Here is a 26,274-nt window from a genome sequence, read left to right on the forward strand (position 1 = left end):
TGCAAAACTTACTAATCAACCCTTCTATATTTACATCCCAAGTCATTTATATATGGTGGTCCCAGCACAGGTGCTTGCAGAATTAAACTGGTCATAGACCTCCAGCCAGATTAATACCCTTCCACCACAACCTCTATGTTCTCTGAGAAAGCCAATTCTGGATCCAAATGACCAAGTCACTATTGATCCGATGCATCTTAATCTCCTGTATCAGCCGACCATGAGGAACCTTATCAAACACCTTACTAAAACCCATTAAGCAATATCCACAATTCTACCCTCATCAATCATCTTTGTAACCTCCTCAAAAACTTGTCAAGCTGATAAGACATGATCTTTGATGAGCAAAGCCACGCTAACTGTCTCTAATTAACCCTTCTGAATGCGGGTAAATCCTTGCCTGAATAATCCTCTCCAACCGCTTCCCTACCACTGACATGAGGCTCATTGGCCTCTATTTTCCTAGATTACCTGTACTTCAAAAACAGTTCTCCTGATCTTGCCTGGCCAAAGAAGATAAAAAGTTCTTAATTGATTCATTGTGTTCTTAATTAACAGCATTGATGTATAGAGGATCCTTGGCTTCCAATCCCTTAGCTTCTTGAAAGTGGCAGGGAGTCCATAACCCCTTAAAAGAAGGTACTAAACTTGTTTAGTAACTAAAGAAGACGTAGTTATTGATCTCGACATTGAATACAAAAGATGGGAAGTTATGAAGGAAATGTACAGGGCAATTAAAAAATAAATTACATAGTCATGGATGCTTGACTGCGGTGCCAGACATGGTGGTGACAGCAGATACAATTGTGGCAATAAGAGGTTTTTGGATAGGCAAATGGTTTTGCAGCGAATGGAGGAATATGGATCTCATGCAGGCAGGGGGATTAGTTTAACGGCATCATGTTTGGCATGGACTTTGTGGGCCATAGGACCTGTTCATGTGTTATACTGTTCTATGTTAATTGTCTCTCTAAGAACACAGCTGCTACTGTAAGCACGAGTGACCACTGAAGTCAACAAGCGATTTATTGTTATTGACAATCAACCTATTGTTATTAATAAATTTGTTATTGCTGATCTACAATTCTTAGGCTCTAACCCCCTTTATAAAATTGTCTTTATAAAGCAATTTTCTATAACACGAGGTGTTTTAGGAACAAAACTATCATATTATAGCAGAACCACCTGTACCCTAAATCAGTGCAGGTAGTTCTACTATAATGGGACAGTTGTGTTCCCAAGAAACCTCATGGTATAGAACATCATGCTATAAATCAATTATATTAATAGTGGTTAGAATGTTTCAGACTCTCAATAAAAAATACCTTTTCCCAGCAGCATTTCCAAAATTATATATCTTTTTGATAGCCAAAGGTTTATTGTTGTTACTGCAAGCTAAAAATACTAAAGGCTGTGATCACTTGTCAATTTCAGTAGACAACTGTGGTGAAACTGATAGACTGCATGTTGTCATGTAAGAGACAATGGTGTCCAATTACTGTGGGGAGGTTACATGGTAACATTTTTTCAAAGGAGGCTTTTTTTTTTGCTTGCCATTTTCCAAAGTAATTTTTAAAAGGTTCTCTAGATCCCAATTGAAATTGTATTATGACCAATTAGGCCCTTGTAATACAGAGTGTTCCCTAATTCATCGATCGTGTTATATCCAATAAGTGTGTGGAGAAACAATTCTGCTGATTTACATTCACGCAAAATAAAAATAATCTCTAATAATCTGCTTGAAGACCCAAGTTAGTCAATAGACAATGGGTGCAGGAGTAGGCAACTTGGCCCTTCGAGCCAGCACCCGCCATTCAATGTGATCATGGCTGATCATCCACAATCAGTACACTGTTCCTGCCTTCTCCCCATATCCCCTCACTCCGCTATCTTTAAGAGCCCTATCTTGCTCTCTCTTGAAAGTATCCAGAGAACTGGCCTCCACTGCCCTCTGAGGCAGGAAATTCCACAGATTCACAACTCTCTGTGTGAAGAAGCGTTTCCTCGTCTCCGTTCTAAATGGCTTACCCCTTATTCTTAAACTGTGGCCCCTGGTTCTGGACTCCCCCAACATCGGGAACATGTTTCCTGCCTCTAGCGAGTCCAAACCCTTAATAATCTTATATGTTTCAATAAGATATCCTCTCATCCTTCTAAACTTCAGAGTGTACAAGCCCAGCCCCTCCATTCTCTCAGTATATGACAGTCCCGCCATCCCGGGAATTAACCTTGTAAACCTACGCTGAACTCCCTCAATAGCAAGAATGTCTTTCCTCAAATTAGGGGACCAAAACTGCACACAATACTCCAGGTGTGGTCTCACTAGGGCCCTATACAACTGCAGAAGGACCTCTTTGCACCTATACTCAACTACTCTTGTTATGAAGGATCTTATAGACACATATAAAATTATAAAAGGACTGGACAAGCTAGATACAGGAAAAATGTTCCCTATGTTGGGCGAGTCCAGAACCAGGGGCCACAGTCTTAGAATAAAGGGGAGGCCATTTAAGACTGAGAAAAACTTTTTCACCCAGAGAGCTGTGAATTTGTGGAATTTCCTGCCACAGAGGGCAGTGGAGGCCAAATCACTGGATGGATTTAAGAGAGAGTTAGATAGAGCTGTAGGGGCTAGTGGAATCAAGGGATATGGGGAGAAGGCAGGCACGGGTTATTGATTGGGGATGATCAGCCATGATCACAAAGAATGGCGGTGCAGGCTCGAAGAGCCGAATGCCCTCCTCCTGCACCTATTTTCTATGTTTCTATGCCATTCGCTTTCTTCACTGCCTGCTGTTATGCACTATACAACTCAGTTTAGAAGTATTTTGATGCACCATTCAGATATTTGGCCCTAAAAAGATCTACCACAGCATAACTTCCATTCCCAACCATCCCCAAATCATTAAACAAGATTTGTAGTAGTAATACTTTGTATTTATGGGTGGAGTGTAAAACATCTCTATATTTTCCTATGGGGTTATGACCTTGCATCCCAGAGATGTACATTTCCACGCAAGATGCATTTTAGATTTTAGTTAATTGGATTGTGAGTGCCAATGGCCAAACATATTCTACTATATACAACTTTATGATGGAAAAATCTTGATCCTCATTTCACTTAACATCAGTCTGGAGGAATTTCTAAACAAGTGCTCTTTGCCCTTCATGTGAACATGTTTCTCGTATAAATCAGCTTTGGAAAAGATTTGGGAATACTCATACTGATGTGTTTGCATAACAAGACTATTTTGCAACATAACAAATCTCCCCTCCCAGTTACTTAGCCAGTAATATCTCATAGCATCTTGAACCACATCCTTCAATTTAATTACAATCCTCATTCTACTGCTATGCACAGAATACCATCAGAATAGATATACAATGCAGAGCAAGGCACAACGTTCTCTGTAGATAAAATTATTTTGACAGAATTGCTCACTTTGACTTTGATAAATCCCTTGTTGTGTTTTAATGTAAATTACTAACAGTCCTCTGGGAAAACAAGCAGCACAATCTCTCCAAATCAATAAGAAGGGGAGGATAAAATGCAATAACAATAGACAATAGGTGCAGGAGTAGGCCATTCGGCCCTTTGAGCCAGCACTGCCATTCAATGTGATCATGGCTGATCATCCGCAATCAGTATCTCGTTCCTGCCTTCTCCCCATATCCCCTGCACTATTTTTAAGAGCCCTATCTAGCTCTCTCTTGAAAACGTCCAGAGAACCTGCTTCCACTGCCCTCTGAGGCAGAGAATGGTAATTACATCTGCTGCAGAATTTGCAGCAAAATTGGAAGTAGGTCTCAGATCAGTTGATAGGAATGAGTTGGTTCTTATCAGGCAGGAAGTACAAAAGCCTCAAGTCCCACACCACCAGGTTCAGGAACAGCTACTTTCATACAACTACCAGATTTTTACACTGACCTGCACAACCTGCCAACGGTCTGTCTTGTTTTTTGCTTCTTTGTTGTTTTTAGTCTGTTGTTAAATGTATGTTTTAGTGTACCTTTAGTTTTGTATTATGTGGGGGGTGGGTGGGGGAAACATTTTTAATCTCCTTCCTAGACGGAGATGCAACTTTTTTTCGTATCGTATCCCCGTCCGCGCTGCGGCCTAATATCGTGGAGCTGGCAACCTCTTTGGGAGCTCCGACCGCAGAAACCTGCGGAGCTCGCGGTCCCTAATTAGGGACCGACTTCGGGAGCTCCAAGCTGCAGGAGCTTCCACCACCCTGTCGCGGGAGCTTCGATCGCCGGCTGTAGGACCTACGATCTCCTCGACTGCCCCGACTGCGGGAGAAAAAGAGGAAAGAAGATAAGACTTTATTGCCTTCCATCGCAGTGGGGAATGTGGTGGAACCGCTGAGGTGGATGTTAATGTTATTTTCATGTATTTGTGTCTTGTTGCTTTTATTTGGTATGACTATATGGTAAAATCAAATTCTTTGTATGTTGTAAAATAAATTAATCACAAAAGACTTGTGTTTTTCAACATCCTTCATGGCTGTTCCACCTTTCTCTCTCAACCCCGTTCACCCCACAACCTTTGACACCCTGACTAATCAAAAACCTGTCAATCTCCATTTCACAAAAGACCAGGCCTCCACAACCACCTGGGGCAATGAATTCCACAGATTCACCACCCTTCGGCTAAAGAAATTCCTCCTCATCTCCCTTCTAAAAGGTATGTCCTTTTATTCTGAAGCTGTGTCCTCCGGTCCTCTACTTCCCCACTAGTGGAAAAATCCTCTCCACATTCACTTTATTCAGGCCTTTCATTATTCGGTAAGTTTCAATGAGATACCCCCTCATCCTTGTAAATTTTTTGTGAGTTGTCTGAATTTATTTCCCTGTGATGTTGCTGCAAGCAAGATTCGCATTATACTTGTACCTCATCGTGTTTCTACATATGACTATAAACTCAAATCATATTAACATTTATCAGCTTCTTTTTCTACCTTTCCGACCAACATTGTTCTCCATTCAAAAGCAACCTACACATTATTTGATCACTATTCATTTGTGGGACTTTGATTTATGCAAATTGACTGTCACATTCCTACACAGCAAATTAATAAACTTTCCAAGTATTTTGGCTGTAACATATTTTCAGATGCCTTAACATCATGAAAGTTGCCAGTTAAATACAATAATTATTTTTTTAATTTGTTCGTATTTGCAACACAATATTCTTTTGCTTGTTTCTTTTCCCTCTGGATTCCATTTTCCTTTCAACATTTTAAATATTTCAGTACCATTGACTTTCTACTTTAACACATTAATATTCCCAATTTAATGACAGATTCTAAATGTGAATTGAGACCTCCATGGCACACAACACCATGTATATTAATAAATTGTTGCTAAACATTATAATCAAATAAGTAAACAAAAGGGACATTAATGACATATTGTCAATTTTACTTGTTCAAAGATAATCTTTCGATTTCATCTATTTTTCTTGGTGTGGATATGTAGCAGCTGTACAAGTGAACATACTTCACCTGAGGGAGAATATATAATAAAAGAAACCTCATTCTGCAGGGGTAGCTTTCATATGCAAACCTGGTCTTGTCCACTATTGAGACCAGACAAATGTGCCCTTTCCAGCAATGAACAGTGTATATCAATCCAAAGCATTCATGACTGATTCCACAGTTGAGAATGCATCGTAAATTATAGCTGCAGTGCTCCAGTCCAATAAACCAATTCAATTTTGTCAGGAATCACCTGGGTTAAGTTTGTCTCAGCAGCATGACTAATAACACTTCTACTGATCAAGGCACAGGGCCACAGATTTTCACTACAAACAAGTCCATTCTAATATCTTCAAATAGCACAGCATAACTAGAAACAAGGTATCAATGCTCAGGTTAAAAAAATAATGAAAACTCACTAAATAATTGTAAATGCAGAAACGTTAAGCATTACTCCTGCCTTTGAGGTGTCAAAGGTCATGGGTTTGCAAGGTTAATGTCTGCCATGGGTTTTGCAAATGGTACACAGTGCAGGCATATTACGCCCATAGTAGAGAGACAGAAATATGAACACATCAAGGTAAAATCCATTGCTAAAAAATTGTTAATTTATAATTTAAGGTGTTGATGAGATCATATCCCGGGTGTACAAAGTTGGTTCCTTATTTAAGGTAGAACGTGAAATTGTTGGAGTAGTTCAGAGAAGATTTACTAGATTGATACCTCAAATAGGAGGCTTGTCTAATAAGAAATTGTTGGACAGGCTATGCTTGTGTTCGCCTGAATTTAGAAGACTAAGAATGGATTTGATTTAAACCCAAGATCTTGAGGGGCGTTGACAGGATGAATATGGAGAGGATTTTTCCACTTGAGCGAATCTAGAATTAGGAGTTTATATTTATTCTTCTAAACTCCAAGGGCTGAGTGGCCTTCTCATGCTCCCGATTTGTATGTTTGCATAACCATTTGCTTCCATTACAGTGACCGTCAGGAAATGATAACGCTTGCACATCTCCATGTGTTACATAAACTGACCGGATATATGCCATAAATAGAAACTAATTTCACTGCAACCACTCAGGCCTGGCAATACATTTCATGAGCACCTAGTAAAAGGCATAACATATTGTTCTTTAATCTCCTTCACTTCGAAAGGCCCAGAAAGGAAACAAATAAAACTGTGCAGCTAATTTCCCCAAGTAGCAAATTGTTCCGAGAAGACTTTGTGTTTTAAGAAAAAAATGTCTTTGTCTTTTTTTCCTCTCTCGCAGTTCGTTTTGTCTCTTTTTAGATTGAATTTGGCGTATGTCACTTCCTCATTTTCTTCTCATGAAACTGTTTAAGGACAATTAATGGAACTGAAATCCCGTTGCTTATTCACCTCAAATCTGAAGGAAATATAAATCTCTATTTCGGATATTTCCGTGGGAAGTTAGAGGTGGAGGCTTTGACAGTCATTGCAGTGCATGTTTAAACACCAAATTGGCAGGAGTCCAGTGGCCATCATGTATCACTGCGCTTAGTTTAGAGATCCAGCATGAAAACAGGCCCTTCAGCCCACGCCAACCATCGATCACCCGTACACACTAGTTCTATGTTATCCCATTTTCGCATCCACTCTCTACATACTAGTGGGGAATTTACAGAGGCCAATTAATGTACAAAACCTCACAGCTTTGGTATGTGGGAGGAAACCCATGCAGTCACAAGGAGAACATGCAAACTCCACACAGAAAGAACCAGAGGTCACGACTGAACCCAGGTCTCTGGCATTGTGAGGCAGCAGCTCTATCGACTGTGCTACAGTGGTAGTGCTCTGTTGTTTTCAGTCTGGCAACTTTCAGCCTGAACATATTCCAACTCTTATGAGATCAGATAAACCTATCTTTGCTTTGGCATTTGGGAGATAATGGTGGGTGACAGTAACCCTCATATATTATCTTCAAACTTTAATGGCAATGTTCTTTTGTTCATCCGATTCAACCAAATAGCACTGATGAAAAGGTACTCATAGCAATTATTTCCTAAATAGCTGGTAGCTAAAGATGAAGTTGAAGGATAAGTCCCTTATTATAGTGTATTGGTAAGGCCACATCTAATTTGCAGGATCAACATTTTTTTAAATTACAGCTGAGTATTAGACAAAATTGCAGAGAATGTTTATTACTGGAGCTATTTGCAAAAATTAGTGGGCATACTTGCTGGGTGGGATAGCTTTAATGACATAATTACATTATATCGTTTTAAAAATATTTTAATCATGCCCATGGAGCATTTTATCGTACTAAGTTTATTTTTTATTTTTTTTTAAGTACACAATCCTTGAATCATCGCAGTTCTCTGCTCGAAACGGGGGATGCAATCAAGTCAAGTAGAGTTTATTTCCACATACACAAGTATGGTGTGGTACAGGTTCAATTAATATCTTAATTGCAGCAGCATCACAGATACATGCTCAGCCATACACACAAGACAAATTCTACATAAATTGTCACATAAAAATTCTACAGTAAATTTGACTTTGCAAAACAAAAACAAACACATTTATTTCTAGGGGAGAAACAATCATATGTGGCATTGGGTGTAGAGAGAGTAAGCCCCACGATTGGCCGAGCTTGGAAGAGACAGAGGGCTGACAACAATTAAACTTATCCAAGTAGCTAAAACAGCTAAAGGCAGAAACAAAGTGTTGGAGTAACTCAGGGGGTCAGGCAGCATCTCTGGGAGGATGGGTGACATTTCGAGTCAGGATCGTTATACATCCTTTTTCTCCACAGATGCTGCCTAACTCGCTGGGTTATTCCAGCACTTTGTGTCTATCTTTTGTATAAACCAGCATCTGCAGTTCTTTGTTGCTACATTTTAGGTATAACAGCTCTCAGCTCAGGTCAGTCATATGAACATTGTGACTGGTTTAACAGATTGCCATGCAAAAGACCAAACTCTGCTCAGATCTAATTTTGTTGACATACTAACCGATACTCCACTAAAACTTACACTTTATGGAAGGAATCAATGGCATGACTGAAATGATCTCAATGCACATGCAGATTCAGATTTTCCTCAAACAGGCTCTAAACTGATTTTAATTTCTGAGGCTAAAATAAATTAGATTTGTGCTTAATCTAGTTTTAGGCAGTGTTTGTGAGTAAAGTGCAGTACTCCTAAACTATTGTTTACTTTTCCCCTTCAAGTCATCTTCAATTTATTACTTAACCCTACTGAATAGAATGACACAGACACTAAAGATTTGAAACAGGCTAATTAGCCACCTGGTCCAAGCTGCTATTTATGATCCGAAAGAGCCTGCTCACTCACGGATTAATTTTTCCAACCCTCCCCCAATATCTGGTTATTTGTTTTTCTTTCAAGTATACATTGTGCTTCCCCTTAAATTTGCTGGACCCATCTAACTGAACCTGTGGGAGCAAGTTCTATATTCATCCTATGTAAAATGATTCATGTTCATGTTCATTTAACATCTTGGTGGTTTTTATATTTACGTTCTTCGATTCTAACCTTTTCCAAAAGTAAAAATGTGTTTTCTATGTCAACCCTATTGGGTCCTCTCCCGGTTTTCTCTTGATGAACAAAATGAGAGAGTTCTTGCCTCCTGAACCTTTCTGAACAATTTCAACCATTCAATCATGAAATACAATATATTACAATTTCATTTTTTTTTATTTTTTTTTTTAGTGCTTCAATATGCTTTTTATAGTCTAACGTAACATAAATTTACACTTCCCTTTTGCTTCTGTATTGTCTGTTACTAAATTTCCTGAGGCACATATTTATTTTGCAATGCTTGTTATTAAATAATAAAATAACAAATATGTAGAATTTCAATTTGCATTGAATCAAATTTTATTTTTCATTAAACCTTCTGTATCTAAGTTTACAGTGCAGTGATAGGCATCCAGTCTTTGGAAACTCTCACACATATAAATTTGAATACATAAATACAAGACAGGTGAATCCATACACAAGCAAATTAGATACTGCTCATCAAAAAGCAAAATAAAAACTGCAGATACGAGTTCTGAAAAATGTACGGAAAATTTTGGAAATATTCAGGTTACCAACCATCTGTGGAAAGGGAGAAATAGAGCTGTTTCTCAGATAATGCCTCACCCGCTGAGTATTTCCAGCATCTTCCATTGTCATTTTAGGAATGTTTAATGCAAGTCCAAAAAATAATTACCTTTGGCAATCCAGCTACATCTAGCCATATTTCATAAATAGTTTCCGTGGACAGCCCCAGACTATAGTGAATAAAGCACAGGAAGAAAATGTAGTGAAATATTAAACTTTCTAAATTTAAAAAGTGGGACAAAAACTTCTAAAGTAAATACAAAAGTTCAACATTATCTTTGCACTTTCATACCAGTAACAAAAGATACAGGGATGGTTCCAAATCTAGGAAGTTATGTGGGCTCAGTGTAATATAACTAGGCGTGATCAGTCCACGTAATGACTCCAAGAAAAATAGAGAACAGCACCAACCAGTCTACATGGCCTTCTTTAACCTCACTAAATGCTTTGACTCCAGACGCACTGTGGAACAACACCCTCAATACATGCGACAGCACTGGAGAGGGTGTAGGGGAGATTCACCGGGATGTTGTAATAAATGAGTGCAACACAGGAGCAGACCCTGTGGCCCACAATATCTGTGCTGAACATGATGCCAAATAAAGCTAATTCCTTCTATCTGCACGTCATTCATATCCCTCCATATTCATGTGCCAATCTAAAAGCCACTAATCTCACTATTACATGGGACAGAGCGTTTCAGTTAAGAGGAAAGACTGGAGAGGTTAGGTTTATTTTCCTTGGAGCGGTGGGGTTTAAGAGGGGACATGATTGAGGTCTCAAATAGGGTACGTTACAAAGCAGAGGTGAATACAACAAGAGGACATAGATTTAGCGTAGAGGGAAAGAGAATTAGAGGTAGTCTGAGGGGGAACCTTTGTAACGAGTAACTGGAATACAATGACTGAGAGAGTGATGGCAGCAGAGCTGTTGACAGGATTTAATAATTGTTGAGAAGAGCAGTTGAATTTCCTGGGTAGAGAATATTATGGGCCAAGTCAAGTCAAGTTTATTGTCATATGACTAACTGCAAGGTGGAACAGGTACATGGAAAATCATGCTAGAAGCAGTGTTATAGCCACATAGACACGGACAGGCACACACAAACATAACTTACACAGAAGATTCTGCAAAACAGTATAAAGAAAAAATACATTGCAAAAAAAACCCGCAAGACATTAGTAAAAAACACAATTAGATGAAACAAGACCTTGGTGGTGCAAGAGACAGTCTGCGGTGATCTGTTGTCGAGGTAGGATTAGGTAATGTGCTGGAAGAGGGATTAATAATTGTGAGTTCACTGGTCAGCTTGGTCATGGAGGGCAGAATAGCTTGTTTTCATGGTGTTTGACCATGACATGAAAATCAGCTGCCCACAGAAATCATTCTATATCATGCAAGCCTGATATCAAGGAATAAGTGAATAACAGAACCAATCTCAGTAAAGAGCAGTGTTAAATGTGGCTGCATCTTTTCCAACACCTTTAGTCATGGAGAGATACAGCGTGGAAGCTGCCCCCATGGTCCACTGATTCCACACCAAACCAGAACTCATTTACACTAATCCTAACCTAACCCTTTTTATTCTCCCACATTTTCCTCTACCCCCTCTCTCAGATTCCACCACTCACCCACACACTGGGGTGAGGTTACAGTGGCTAATTAACAAACCATCCTATATGGGATGTGGTTGGAAAGCCACGCACCTGAAAGATGCCATTCCAGGGCAAAATCCACATGGACATATGCAGTAATACCATAGCTATAAGTAGGTGCTCATAATAAAACTAGGGTATATCAATCCGAATTTCCAAACTTGCAATTGTGGTGAAACTCAAAATAAACAGCAAAGATCAACACAAACCTCACAAGCACAAGATGGGGAAGACAATGAACAAAGACACATCAGATGAACTATGCTGCAGAGAAGTGATTTGCACATGAAGAATAAGAAGATGAAAATATTACCTAAACAATGTCATGCTAATGACCTGGGGATGCATAAATTCAAGATCATGAAGAAGGAAGGATACTTAGAGTCTTCAATAGCATGTTTCACTGGAGACAGAATGCAAAAGAATATGTGCTAAAACTTCAGAAAGATCTGATAAAACCCATTATAGAACACTGTGGCTGATTTTGGCACCACCCTTTTAAGAAGGATATCAAGTACTCAAAAAGAATGCAGAGATGTAGTATTAGAATGGTCCCATAGATGAAAGACACTAGTTATGTGGGGAAAAAATGGATAACATTGGGAAATTCCTCCCAGGACTCTGACGAACATATGGAGTTGATGAGATTCAAAGATCAAGCAGGTTTTTATTTTAAAGATACAGCGTGGAAACAGGGCCTTTCGCCCACCAAGTCCACACCATCCTATAATCACCTAAACATTAATTCTACCTTACACACTTGGGACAATTTATAAAAGGCAATTACCCTCCAAATTTGCAGTCTTTGGAATTTGGGAGGAAACCAGAGCACCTGGAGAAAACCCTTATGGTCACAGAGAGAACGTACAGACAACTCTGTACAGAACACCTGCAGTCAGGATCAAACCTGGGTCTCTGGCCTTGTCAAGCAGCAACTCTACTACTGAACCACTATGTCCTTTGATCAATTAAATAGAGAAAATGTGTTTCTAATGGCAGAAGGATTGATAACCAAAAGGGACTGATTTAAGATAACTAATATTAAAAAAATAGAAGTGGGTATTAATTTTTTTGGTCAGGGTTGTTATGATTCAATTCTCTACCATTCCTTTTTAAAATCATTGCTGAATCAATAAAAACTTTCAAATAGAGTTGGATGAAGGGGAAATTATACACAGACTCATGGAGAAAGAGCAGCAGATTGGGGCAGAAATGATGGGTCTTTTTCTGGTTGCAAAATGTTATTCTTTTATGGAAACACTCGTTTTAATGCACTGAATTCATGATGATGCTAGAGGTAACAAATTACTTTGCAGAGAAGATTTATATGTTGCTTGTCAATCCACACATGGACATTGCAAATTATTATTTTGAACGTCTGGAAAGTATAACATATTTTAATTGTGAGAAACAAAGCATCTTTTGCACCTACCTTCTCAGTTGTGGAAAATTCCCCATAAACATGTGCAGAAAATCCTAAATTTTTGAAATAATAACAATTGTCACAAAACAAAAAATGGAATTCAATTTATATTAAAAAGGATAGATTTAAAAAAACAATTCCCATTTCAACCAGTTTTAGCACGGTTAGATTTTACTTCACCTGATTTTCATACTTATCGTAAGCAATGTTATACAGAACACCGATTCAAGTGAATTAGGAGCAAATATCACAATTTTCAGTGAAATATCACAAGATTTCAGTGAAAGGGACGCCTCTTCCCCCCCCCCCCCCCCCCCCCACCTCTTCAATCTTTGCACATCCCCCAAGCCTTTCCACTCGACACTGTAATTTCATGTTTCATGTATTTTGTGTTTTTTATGACTGTTGGCAGATCAATTTCCCTCCTGGGATAAATAAAGTTCTATCGTATCGTATCGTATAGTTCATGCCTCAGCAGCACAGTGCCTGGAGCTTTTGTCATGACAATGCAGGATAGAAGCTGGACATTTCCAAGCTGAAACGTACTTTAGTTATTTTGTTAAATATAGAGGTTCTACGGCTGGTGTGCGTTGATGATTAAATGTTGCAGAACTCACATTTACATAATTAAAACATATAATCAAACATTCTTCCCCAAAGTAACTCACCTGAGAAAGAATTAGTTGTCCATGAAATCTCTCCACAAATAGCCGTAAAAATTCAAGAAAAGCCTTTTGTCCTACTTGGTTCTCAAGGTAATGAAGCAGAAAATAACCCTAAAAAAGACACCATTTAAAAACAAAACTGGAAATTGTGAGAGATAACATAACGGATTGACAAAATGTCAATATATCTAACAGAATTACCCATCATTATTTCGATACATATCATTTTCACTTGTATAGTTCCACTTGAAGGATGCAATTATTCTTTTGGCAATTAGTTAAAAATAACACCAACTACTCAAAACCAAGGCTTTGATCAAGCCTGACATGCTCTCAAATCTGTCTTATTTCTTCTCATAATATAAAATATCAAAAACATGTGTCTCATTCAATCCAATGTGAAGAAATTGCAATTTGTACAAAGACAACTTGATTGAACAAAATCAAATTCCATGGCACAGCAGCCACCCACCATCAAGTAGTGTTGAAATATTTATGTGAGAAACTTAACCAATTAGTTCAACATGTGTGCTCATGCAAATAGCTGTGCTTTAAAAGTTGAATTATTCAAATAGTTCAAAAATAATGAGCCAAAACATAGTCAATCTGGTGCGCTGACTGCAGTCTGCATCCTGAGGCCTTTCCCATGAGGCAAAATAGTCAACCAGCAGCATCTAGGAGTCAGATATTAGATTCAGAGTGTCTTTTGAAAGAAGCTTTTAAAAATACAAACACTCATTTTCAAAAAATATTGAAATTAAATGTTTCACAATACCTTAGTGTACTGGAAATTAAGAATGTCAAGAAAATGATAACAAAACAAACATTGCTCCCAATGTGCCTTTGTAAACTAGTTTGGCATCTCCATTCACATGAAAGGGGTGTGTGTCCCATATGGCCGCTGTGTCTGGTGCAAAGCTGGGGCACAGGATACAAAAAGGACCCAGCCTACCAGTTCAGGCTGAATCCTGCCACACTGTAGGAAGATAGATCGCCGCAGAACTGGTAAAACACAGGAGTCATTCAAGGCAAGAGGACAACCTCAAGCCCGAGATATATCGGCAGTGCCTCTTGGCATTGGCAATATAGTATACAGCAAATAAAATACATTTTATCACGTAACATCTGAAAATGTATTTCAAGGCTCACTCCAGAACCCAAGGATGAACCACCTAAAACCTTGTCCTGAAGGATGACCTTTTGCTATTGATTAGGGCGATTGATGCAGCAACAATAATTGGGATTTGAGCTTCTGATCATATTGACTAGTGTAGGCCACAGAGGTCAATAAGTTTGTTCCGCCACTCACTGGATGATTGGCACTTCAGTTCCATTAACCCACCAATGTTCTGCACCTGTTGATAGCCATTCCAACAAAATTTCAATTTCAATTGATTCAACATATAATGAACGAGTCCAAAGTTGTAAAGTGAATTCACACGATTGTCAGGTGAGGCCAGAAAAAAATGTCCCAACAGTTATCCTTGGTCTATCTCTTAATATTCACTGATTCCATCACAGAGCACAGCAGCTGCCCCTGACATGTGTACAGGTTACCGTTAGGATTCTATTATTTTAGAGATACAGCACAGAGACAGGCCCTTCAGCCCACCGAGTCCTCGCTGACCAGTTATCCCCGCACGCTAACACTATCCTACACACACTAGGGACAATTTACAATTTTAGCCAGCCAATTAGCCTACAAACCTGTACGTGTGGGAGGAAACCGGAGATCCAGGTGAAAACCCACGCAGGTCACGAGGCGAGCATGCAAACTCCGTACAGACAGCACCCTTAGTCAGGATCAAACTTGAATCTCCACCGCTGCGCCACTGTGCCGCCCTAATATGTATGTGTGAAAGGAAGCTCTTGCCTTTAAGTAATGAACTTGCATGAAGATCTTTCCTGGATTTCGACCATGTTTGACAATCGTTGCACCAGTGCTGCTCACTTCACCCGTGTTCTCCTTGTTAGGTCTGTAAAATTAAATAGTCTCAAACATAAAATTGCATATAATGAGCTCCAAATTTCCATCAAAAGTCTGGCAGCAAGCTGGTAGTATTTCTACAAGTCTCAATGTAAGGGCAGTGGAGAGGTACAGCAGTTAGTGTTGCTACCACACAACTCCAGCAGCCAAGTTCATTCTTGCCATCGGGAGCTGTCTGTGTGGAATTTACACATTTTGCCTGTGATAGGGTGGAATTCTCCAGGATGTTTCTGTTTTCTCCACATCGTAAAGACCTCCTGGTAGGTTAATTGGCATTGTAAATTACCCTTACTGTAGTAGAAAAATTACTAACAGAATATAGGTTATAGGAAAATGTGGGAGCATTGCAATGAGTATCATAATACAGAAGGCCAGGAAACCTATCATTTCAACCCTTCCAGGTTTGCACCAACTACAAATGTTTAAATTACATCCCATAATATCCAATGGTTCAATTGTTCAATGGTGCTCTTTTGTTGCAAAATTGGAACATAAATTATTAACAATCATTTAAAAAGAGTAGTGAAATCAAGAAAGTAACATCTATGCTGTGATAACCTTTTTTTTTAATCTTAAAGTTCATAACATATTAACTGCCCTGCTTTTATCTACCTCAAAATCAGTTGATCAAAAATGCTCAATTCAATCATGCAGCCTCAGAAAAGCAGCCAACATAAATCAAAGACTTGAACCACCCCACACATTCCGTTCTCACCCTGCTCCCGTCAGGGCGAAGCTTGATAGTGTGCACCATCAGACTCAAACAGCGTCTTCCTCTCTGTTATCAGTCTTCTGAACTGTCCTACCATAAGCTAGGGTACTGTCCCATTCACCTCTACCCCATTGAGGATATTGGACTTTGTCAAAGGAAGGTGCACTTAGTACTGTATTCTGCACTATGTTCCCTTTTGCTCTATTGTACTTGAGTTTGACCTGATCGTATCTATGTATGGTGTAAATAATTATGTTACACAGACTGGAGTTTAAAGTCATCTTTAATTGTAACAATTAGTATAGCGGTACAGCAGGTTGTTAGTTGCTAGTTCATCATTGCTGCTTCCCAGACTGCCTAATGTAGGAAGTGGGTGTTAATATAAAGCATACAGTAAGGTGGGGTTAGTGATGCTGCTCTACTATGATTGGTTCACATGCAATAACCAATCTACATCCTTCCCCGTAAAGAGCGAATATAGTTAAACACATATAAGGTTCATGAATTTAAACATACTCGCCGTATCTATCAGGCGGTCTACTAATACGACCCGAACGTGTACGGACCAACCCCTCTCCCTCCGCACCAGAAACGTTAGTGGGGGAGGGAGGCAATGAACCCGGAAGTGAGAAAGCAGCGGGGGCCACTTTAGGCGACCGATAGGGTGAGCATGTGGGAGAGGTAGCGTTGTTGTTAGGCAGGGCGGTGAACGGCGGAGAACGGGACATGCTGGGACTAGTGATAGCAGCAACAGCAGCAGCAGCAGTCGGCATAAACATCAGAGATGGAGCAAAGGGATCAGCTGGTGGCGGACGAGGTTCCTTTACAAGCATCAAGTGTTGGTGGCTCCGTCGGTACAGAGCACCATCGACGTTGACAAGGTAGGAGCGGTGTTCCTTAGATGGGCCAACGACAAAACCTAGAGGGGGGGTCATGTCCCCGTCTGCAAACAGACAACGTGGCCCTGCAGTAGCGGTTTCAGTGGTTTGCTGGACCTGTCATATGATTGTTTCTGGATGTTGTGTTTCTCCCTGGATGCGCTTCTGGATTGTGACTGGCTTGAAACCTGTGGCACCAGCTTCTGCTGTGCAATTGGTATTGGAGGTTGTGTTGTCCTTAACATCAGGCGTTGGGCTGATGAGCCCAGGACCCCGTCTCTAGTGATTTCGGAGGTTTAGAAGGTCCAGATACACATCCGACTTGGCCAGGTGGGCACGTTCCAATAGTTATTTTGCGCTCCTAATGGCCCGTTCAACGAGCCCGTTACTTTGAGGGTATTCGGGGCTGCTTGTGACATGGTGGAAGTTCCATCGTTTGGAAAAGTGTTTGAATGCGTGGCTGGTAAATTGTCTTCCGTTGTTAGTTTGCAGACGGACTGGTGCGCTGAATGTGGAAAAGTGTTTCTGTGCTTTTGAATAACCATGTCGGATGTGATGGAGGGCAGTAAGTCAAGTTCAAACCAGTTAGAGTAGGAGTCGACCAGGACTAGATAGTGTTTGCTGTGCCATTCGAACATGTCTGCAGTCACTGATGTCCAAGGCAGTGCTGGTGGGGGATTGTTGTAGCAGAGGCTGTCTCTGTTGGTGTGTTGCAAAACTGTCGCAGATGGGGCAGTGTCCCGTATGTACTTGGCCATACCAGGCCAGTAGAACATGCTCTGTGCATAGACAAACGTGGCATCGGTACCTGGGTGACCGGTGTGTGCCTCTTTGTATTATTCGTCTTGTAAGGATGAAGGGATCACGACTTTGTGGCCCTTAACTATGACACCGTCCTGTATTACCAGCTCATCGCGTACTAGGAAGAACGGCTGCACCTCCAGTGGTGTGCTGGATTGTCTGTCTGGCCAGCCTCTTTTGATAATGGACGAGAGTAGCTGTAGAGTGCCGTCAGCGGCTGTGTGTTCAGCCAGGCGACGCAGGCATTCCGTGGGAACAAAGTCGATCTTGAGAACCGTAAACTCGTCCCGTTCATAGGGATGTCGTTCACTGGATGCACGTGGTGAACGAGAGAGAGAGAGTGTCAGCAACGAGCATGTCCTTTCCTTTTTTGTAAATGATTTTGAAGTTGAACCGCTGGAGCTGCATCATCATGCGCTGCAGTCGTGCAGGTGCTGCGTGTATAAGTTTGTTCAGGATGGTTACAAGTGGTTAGTGGTCTGCTTCGACTGTGAAAGTGTTCCCAAAGATGAAGTCCTTGAATTTTGAGCAAGCGAAGACCACAGCTAGCAGCTCTTTCTCGATCTGGGCATAGCGTTGTTCGTTGTCCGTCATGGTGGAGGAGGTATAAGATACAGGTAGTACACTCCCAATGGCAGATGTTTGAAGGCAGGCTGCGCCCAGCCCGTATTGTGAAGCATCACAGGTTATTGTGACAGGATGCTTCAGATCGAAGTATGTCAGGGTGGGAGTGCTGGCCAACTGAACTTCAAAAAAAAAACACCTGTTGATGCTGCTGGTACCAGGTCCATTCAGTGTCCTTGTGGGTGAGTTGGCTGAGTGGTGAACTTAGCTCGCTGAAATTCGGTATGAATTTCCCAGATAGTTCACCATACCCAGAAAGCATGGATGCCCAATAGAGTCGCAGTCAGATTTTAAGATATAGAAAATCAGATTTCTTGTGGTGTTTTTCAGCACACATTTGAAGGTAGTTCTTCCAAGAGGATACAAGACCTCTCCCCCCCCCCTCCCCCAAGGTAGAGCTGCCTCTAGTCAAGGTCTAATTATTTTTTATCTTGTTGTAAACATTCACCGACATTACATTCACGCGGGCACCGGTATCGAGCTTGGCCTTCACAGGCTTGTTGTTAATTGACATTGAAACAAAGAGGGATCCAGAATCTTACCAGCTGTGTGAAGGAGTGTATGCACAGTTGACTCCTCATATGTGCTAATTGGATCGTCCTCGTGGGCAGAGTCGAGCTGGTCCTGTGAGCCTTGAATTGTTTGGTTTTGTTGCAACAGGTGCAGATTAGAAGCTGAGCTGGAAGTTCTGTTCCCACGGGGCCTGCAGACAACGGTGAAGTGATTCATCTTTTTGCAATAATTACAAGGCTTGCCATTCACTGGACACAAAATGCTCTTCCCTTGTTGTGGAAATAGTTACAATTCGGGCATCTTTGCGGGGGCTCATTGGTGAATCCCCGGTTAGCCGGTTGCGGTGGCTCATTCATAAATCTTCTGTTATCTGTCGGTGTGGCTCGTCTGTTGAAACCCGTCAGGTTTATGGTCTTCTTCTGAGTGTCAAACTGGTCACTTAGTGGAGCCACAATCTCAGACATTCGGCAGGCATGCACAGCTTGTTGTCAGCATTCCGCAGCAACTCAGTCTTTAGCTTTTGATCAGTCATGCCACTGACAAGCTTGTCCCTGATTAATTTGTTTGACATGACCCCGAAGCGGCATCGCCGAGCCATATATTTCAAGTCACAAATAAATCTTTCCACAGGCTCGTCGAGAAGCTGGTGTCTCCCGAAGAATTTTGCTCTTTCTAAGATACAGTTTGAGGGTAGGTCGCATAGTTCACAGAATATACGCAGTAAGATGTCACGCATAGTCTCAGCAGGTACAACTACCTGATTGTTAGCATCGAGAACGGCTGGCTCCGTGCTCTCATCATAGCCTCCGGTCCCGCCAGGTTTAGTAGAAGAGAAGCGTTGACAGCATCTGGTTCATTACGATGGACGATGTTGATATAGTGTTCGTAGTCGATTTCAAATAGCCTCCATCGTTCCCCGATGTCAGAATCAAAGATAAGCTGCGCTGGCTTTCGGCACAAGTGAGCCATGGTGATACAAATGAAAATGATAAACAAAATAAAACCCAATATATGGACGCAGTGGGATACTTCAAGCTTTCTGACAACATGTAAATGATTATGTTACACAGACTGGAGTCATCTTTAAACGCATAGTATAGTGGTACAGCAGGTTTTTAGTTGCTAGTTCATCATCACCGCTTCCAAGACTACCTAATGTAGGAAGTGGGTGTTAATATAAAGCATACATTAAGGTGTATGCTACTCTACTATGTGATGCTAGTCTACTATAATTGGTTCACATGCAATAACCAATCTACATATGGTATATCTGATCTGTTTGGATTCCAAGCAAAACAAAGTTTCTTACTCTACCTCATTGCACAATAACAACCCTAATGTTTATGGTTTAACGTTTATGGTTTGACTTTCCTTTATTGGACCATAATAGTTCAAATGATTCTTAATTGCTTCCTGGATTACTGTTTCTAATAAGTTCCCACCTATATTAAAGTACCCTCCCTGCTGTGAACAAGGTAAAATAATGACACAACTGTCGTATTGACAAATGATCGCAAGTTTGGATCTGGTATCTCAACAATTTATTTATTTCCTTCACCAGCCAGGATTATTGTTGATACATTATTCTTCTTTGAATATTTAGTTGTGCCAATGGATAATTTCCAGTAGCCAAACACAGTGCAACTCATCTGAAACTTGCCAAATTGTGAAAAGTCTGAATAGAGTGGCTGTGAAGATAATATTTCCATTGGTGGATGGACAAGAGGACACAACTTCAGAATAAAAGGACTCGCCTCTAGAAAGGAGATGTGGAGGAAGAATTTCTTTAGTTACAGGGTAATACATCTGTGGAATTTATTGCCACAGACGGCTATGGAAGCCACGTTATTGGGTATTTTTAAGGTGAAGATTGATAGACTCTTTGTTAGTAAGAGTGTCAAGGGTTATGGGGAAAAGGTTGGACAATGGGGTTGAGAGGAAAGGATAGATCAGCCATGATTGAACGGCAGAGTATACTCAGTGTTTAAGAAGGAACTGCAGATGCTGGAGAATCGAAGGTTCTGCTCCTGACATGATTTGTCCAGCCTCTCCGCTCTTCTACTTTTCTTTCTTCCCACTCCTGCAATCAATCTGAAGAAGGGTCCCAAAAAGTTATCTGTCCATATTCTCCAGGGATGCTGCCTGACCTGCTGAGTTACTCCAGAATATTCTGTTTGTCCTTGGTAAAGCCAGCATCTGCAGTTCCTTGTTTTTATGTTTCTAAAGTAGACCTGGCAACGGTAGTAACAACATTCCAGTCAAGAAATAATATCAATTTTCACATACATTGAGAAAAGACAAGTGACATTTGCTTCCATGATTATTTTGTACACAGTTTTAATATCATGTTGGAAACTGTGACATCAGGACTTTCATATGAAGAAACACTGGATAGACTCGGTTTGTACTCGCTAGAATTTAGAAGATTGTGGGGGGATCTTATAGAAACTTACAAAATTCTTAAGGGGTTGGGACAGGCTAGATGCAGGAAGATTGTTCCCAATGTTGGGGAAATCCAGAATAAGGGGTCACAGTTTAAGGATAAGGGGGAAATCTTTTAGGACCGAGATGAGGAAAACATTTTTCACACAGAGAGTGGCGAATCTCTGGAATTCTCTGCCACAGAAAGTAGTTGAGGCCAGTTCATTGGCTATATTTAAGAGGGAGTTAGATGTGGCCCTTGTGGCTAAAGGGATCAAGGGGTATGGAGAGAAGGAAGGTACAGGATACTGAGTTGGATGATCAGCCATGATCATATTGAATGGCGGTGCAGGCTCGAAGGGCCGAATGGCCTACTCCTGCACCTGTTTTCTATGTTTCTATCAGACATGTGTAATGAGAAATAGTAATCAAAAATATTGCACATGATGATACTGAAAGTTAATATTTCTATTTATTTATTTTAACTCCTTTCCTTTTCATGCTGCTATTCAATAGTAATCATGCCTCCCATTTTACACAGAGTAATTTAAAGACTCATCTGGGTAGAAATCAAGAAATCGCAGGAAATAACCTTCCCCTTTTCCTCAAAGTAAAATTAGGTTCCGTGTGATGTGTACCTTAGATGAAGATCTAGTAAAAGCTATTTCCACACTTGACCAATTCAATGAACATTAATTATTGTCAATTCTCATCAATCCCACACATCATTTAAGAATATTCTCTTTCCAACAATAATGTGTCTAACAGATTTTAATAGAGCATGAACATATGCATTAATCCAACAATTCATATTCTAATACCAGCATGTTTTTCCACAGCAGATTGTTAATTTAGCATTACATTTCTATTGTTTAACTGACTGCACATTTCAGGCCATATGCTTCCAACTCTTCAATCAACTCCCAGTCAAACAGATAACATGTTTTATAACCTGTAAACGATCACTTTAGTATTCATTTCACTTTTTATCCATGATTTTATACGATTAAAGTGTTTTAGTTTATACCACATTGAACATAACTGCAGTATGTTTGTTTAAAGTCAATACAGTTTCCCCATTGCCTATTCTGAATCCCACAGTATCATCCTCTGGAAAAAGAGCTCTGCCACTTGCTTCCTATTTATATATATTCAAAGACCCATACCACCTATGTACTGCACTCCACTTATTAGCATATTCTCATCGCCCTGATTTTCTATTTTAATCATCCTTTCAGGTTCTCTCTGAATAAATTGGAACTTGGCAATATTTACATTTCCCATTGTCCTCTCAATATCCCACTGTGCTCTCTTAAATGATAAAGTCCCACATTTCCCCGATGGCATTTGGTAGGCTGCCATTCGCTAGCTTTGCTGATTTTTCTTTCATTAATTTTGTGATTTTTCTATCATTAATTTTGTGATTAAGTATTTTCCTCTGCAGTTTCACAATGGACTGGGATCTTTTCAGAGTCAAGGTGATTTTGAAACGTCACAATCAAAACGCCCATTTTTTCAAGTCTCTCAGTATACGGTTATCTGTTACTGGGGAAATGTCAGCCTGTCACCCAGCGAGCACCACTCTATTTTAATGATCACTTCAGTTTTCATGTCAATTTTCCATCCATGGTTTTCGATGATTATTGAAGATTTGTTGATGTGCCTATTTGGAATCCCACTGTCATTGTCTGGGGATATAAACTCTGCAAATTGCTTCTTGTTTACATTTAGCATTAGATACCTGTCAGTCACTAACAGTCAACATTATGTCGGTTACCTCCGAGATGGTTAAATTGAATGCTCCGACTTTTGATAATTCGACAAACAGAAGGTGTAACGGATTGTATCGGATTAATGAGAATTTACTGTATATCAGTCCCCTACGAATCACATCATGGGTAGCATGACGACTCACGAGTATCATTCAATATTCTCATCTCCTGCCATACGGAGAGAGAGGAAAAAATCTCTGACCTCCAATTCCACTTAAAGAGCAGCTAAAGACATCACATTCACTGATCAGAAACAAGGGATGGGAACGATTCAGCCCCAGTTCAGGGCTCTTACCAATTTTCTGATTTGTTTTTAATGCTCTTCAATATCAGATCAAAGCCCTCACTTTAGAATAATTGCTTGTCAGTCATTCAGTTACCCTTGAAGAGTTTTTCCATTGATTTTGCATTCATCTTCACCTTCTCCATCTACCACAAGAAGTTCAATCAGTGGACGTCACCAGAGCAAAGCTGCACTTCATAATTCCTATACCCTTTCTCTGAAAAGTAGCATTGCACATACATCTATGACAGGGGGATCAGGAATACAAAGATGAGCAGGGAGCACAAAGAAATTAATCTGCAGCTGAGAATGAAGCAGGGCATTGCCACCCAAATACGTTCTTCATTGACGCTCTTCATTTAGATCTAAGGTTTGAAGGAACATTTTACCCAAGGATGAATGGCTGGTTAAACCCCACAGATTATATTTTTATGGTGAATGCTAGAATCTGTATTTGTATATTTTCAACCTGAATTAGAAGTTTTTTTTTAAAAACAGACGCTGGTGATTGCAGCAAATCTACAGACATTTACACTGATGTAAAATAAGACACATTTAGCAGCAAGCAACCAAGTTAAATTGTCAAAAACAAGTGAAATGTGCAACTCAATGTGAATACACAGACATTTTTTTATACAAGAACCAAGGGATGAGATGGAAATAAGCAGTACCTTTGGTTTTAAATACTCGATTTCCCAAAAATTAATGCAGGTTATAGACCTATAATTTTTTTGCCAAGCCAAACTGATACTTGATATATATATTTACTTCTTCCAGGCAATAAATTGTCAAACTTTTGAAACAGACAGTATACAAATAAAAACTAGACAATTTCTAACACAGAATTTCAGTATTGTGTGATTCATGTGCCATAGTGAACTTTGAAGCAATTAATAGATTATCATTGGAATTACTGTGACATCAGTGAAATTTTCTGTTAATTATATAGGGAGAGTTTAGATTTTAGTCTTTTGAACTGCAATGATCAAACAGCACTCATAGATACTCACCCTTTTGAGATGCAAACTTTATGGGTTGGACCACACCGATAGTAAGGTTTGTTATTGTGCAAGGCAGATAAGATGGTATATTGACAGAATTTACAAGTGGCACAATGACACAGCTAGTAAAGTCACTACCTCACAGCACCACGGACATAAGTTGAATCCTGACGCTGGTATGTGTACGTAGGCCAACAAACCGGTTACTATTTGAACAGGTCTGACTCCAAAAGAGCAATCCAACCTCTCCAATCATTCCTCAAAACTGAAGTATTCCAGTGCAGGCAATACCTTGTCTTCTACACCCTCTCAAATACAATAATGTTCTTCCTATAGTGTGGTGACCTGAAATGCATACAATTCTTTAGGCCAAACAAAGTTTTACAAAGCTGTACCATTACCACCTCTGCTCTTATATTCTATGACCCAGCTAATGAAGGTCAGTATCCCATATGCCTTCTTCACTATCTTATTGTGCTGCAATCTTCAGGGCTCCTTGGACCTGTATGCCTAGATCCCTCTTTCATAGAAACATAGAAAATAGGTGCATGAGTAGGCCATTCGGCCCTTCAGCCCTTTTCTACCTTTATCGCTCCCAATTCATATAACCATATAACAATGACAGCACGGAAACAGGCCATCTCGGCCCTACAAGTCCTTGCCGAACAACTTTTTTCCCTTAGTCCCACCTGCCTGCACTCATACCATAACCCTCCATTCCCTTCTCATCCATATGCCTATCCAATTTATTTTTAAATGATACCAATGAACCTGCCGACACCACTTCCATTAGAAGCTCATTCCACACCGCTACCACTCTCTGAGTAAAGAGTGTTATCCCTAAACTTCTGTCCCTTAATTCTGAAGTCATGTTAGCTTGTTTGAATCTTCCCTATTCTCAAAGGGAAAAGCTTGTCCACATCAACTCTGTCTATCCCTCTCATCATTTTAAAGACCTCTATCAAGTCCCCCTTAACCTTCTGCGCTCCAGAGAATAAAGACCCAAAAACTTATTCAACCTATCTCTGTAACTTAGTTGTTGAAACCCAGGCAACATTCTAGTAAATCTCCTCTGTACTCTCTCTATTTTGCTGACATCCTTCCTATAATTGGGCGACCAAAATTGTACACCATACTCCAGATTTGGTCTCACCAATGCCTTGTACAATTTTAACATTACATCCCAGCTTTTATACTCAATGCTCTGATTTATAAAGGCTAGCATACCAAAAGCTTTCTTTACCACCCTATCTATATGAGATTCCACCTTCAAGGAACTATGCACGGTTATTACAAGATCCCTCTGTTCAACTGTATTCTTCAATTCCCTACCATTTACCATGTACGTCCTATTTTGATTTGTCCTGCCAAGGTGTAGCATTTATCGCATTAATCGCATTTATCAGCATTAAACTCCATCTGCCATCTTTCAGCCCATTCTTCCAAATGGCCTAAATCACTCTGTAGACTTTGGAAATCCTCTTCATTATCCACAACACCTCCTATCTTGGTATCATCTGCATACTTACTAATCTAATTTACCACCCCTTCATCCAGATCATTGATGTACATGACAAACAACAAAGGACCCAACACAGATCCCTGAGGCACCCCATTAGTCACCTGCCTCCAACCCGACAAAAGCTGTCCACCATTACCCTCTGGCTTCTCCCATTCAGCCACTGTTGAATCCATCTTGCTACTCCTGCATTTATACCCAACAGTTGAACCTTCTTAACCAACCTTCCATGAGGAACCTTGTCAAAGGCCTTACTAAAGTCCATATAGACAACATCCACTGCTTTACCCTCGTCAATTTCCCTAGTAACCTCTTGAAAAAATTCAAGAAGATTAGTCAAACATGACCTTCCAGGCACAAATCCATGTTGACTGTTCCTAATCAGACCCTGTTTATCTAGATGCTTATATATATTAACTCTAAGTATCTTTTCCATTAATTTGCCCAC

General features: G+C 40.1%; 1 protein-coding gene across 4 annotated transcripts in view; it reads right to left on the minus strand.

Moving 5' to 3' along the window:
• aopep (aminopeptidase O (putative)) overlaps positions 1-26,274 on the minus strand; it is a 166,854-nt gene that overhangs the window by 77,561 nt on the left and 63,019 nt on the right. For 3 of the 4 annotated variants that reach the window (XM_055632917.1, XM_055632918.1, XM_055632916.1), the window contains exons 8-11: positions 15,189-15,291; positions 13,319-13,426; positions 12,660-12,703; positions 9,682-9,742 (exon numbers count right to left, since the gene is read on the minus strand). In XM_055632917.1, coding sequence (XP_055488892.1) covers positions 9,682-9,742; positions 12,660-12,703; positions 13,319-13,426; positions 15,189-15,291 — 316 coding nt within the window. Of the gene's footprint in view, positions 1-9,174; positions 9,567-9,681; positions 9,743-12,659; positions 12,704-13,318; positions 13,427-15,188; positions 15,292-26,274 lie in introns of those variants that run through there. The other variant, XM_055632919.1, reaches the window with a different exon arrangement.

Source organism: Leucoraja erinacea, chromosome 3 (assembly GCF_028641065.1).
Source record: "Leucoraja erinacea ecotype New England chromosome 3, Leri_hhj_1, whole genome shotgun sequence".
NCBI classification, from domain to species: Eukaryota; Metazoa; Chordata; class Chondrichthyes; order Rajiformes; family Rajidae; genus Leucoraja; species Leucoraja erinaceus.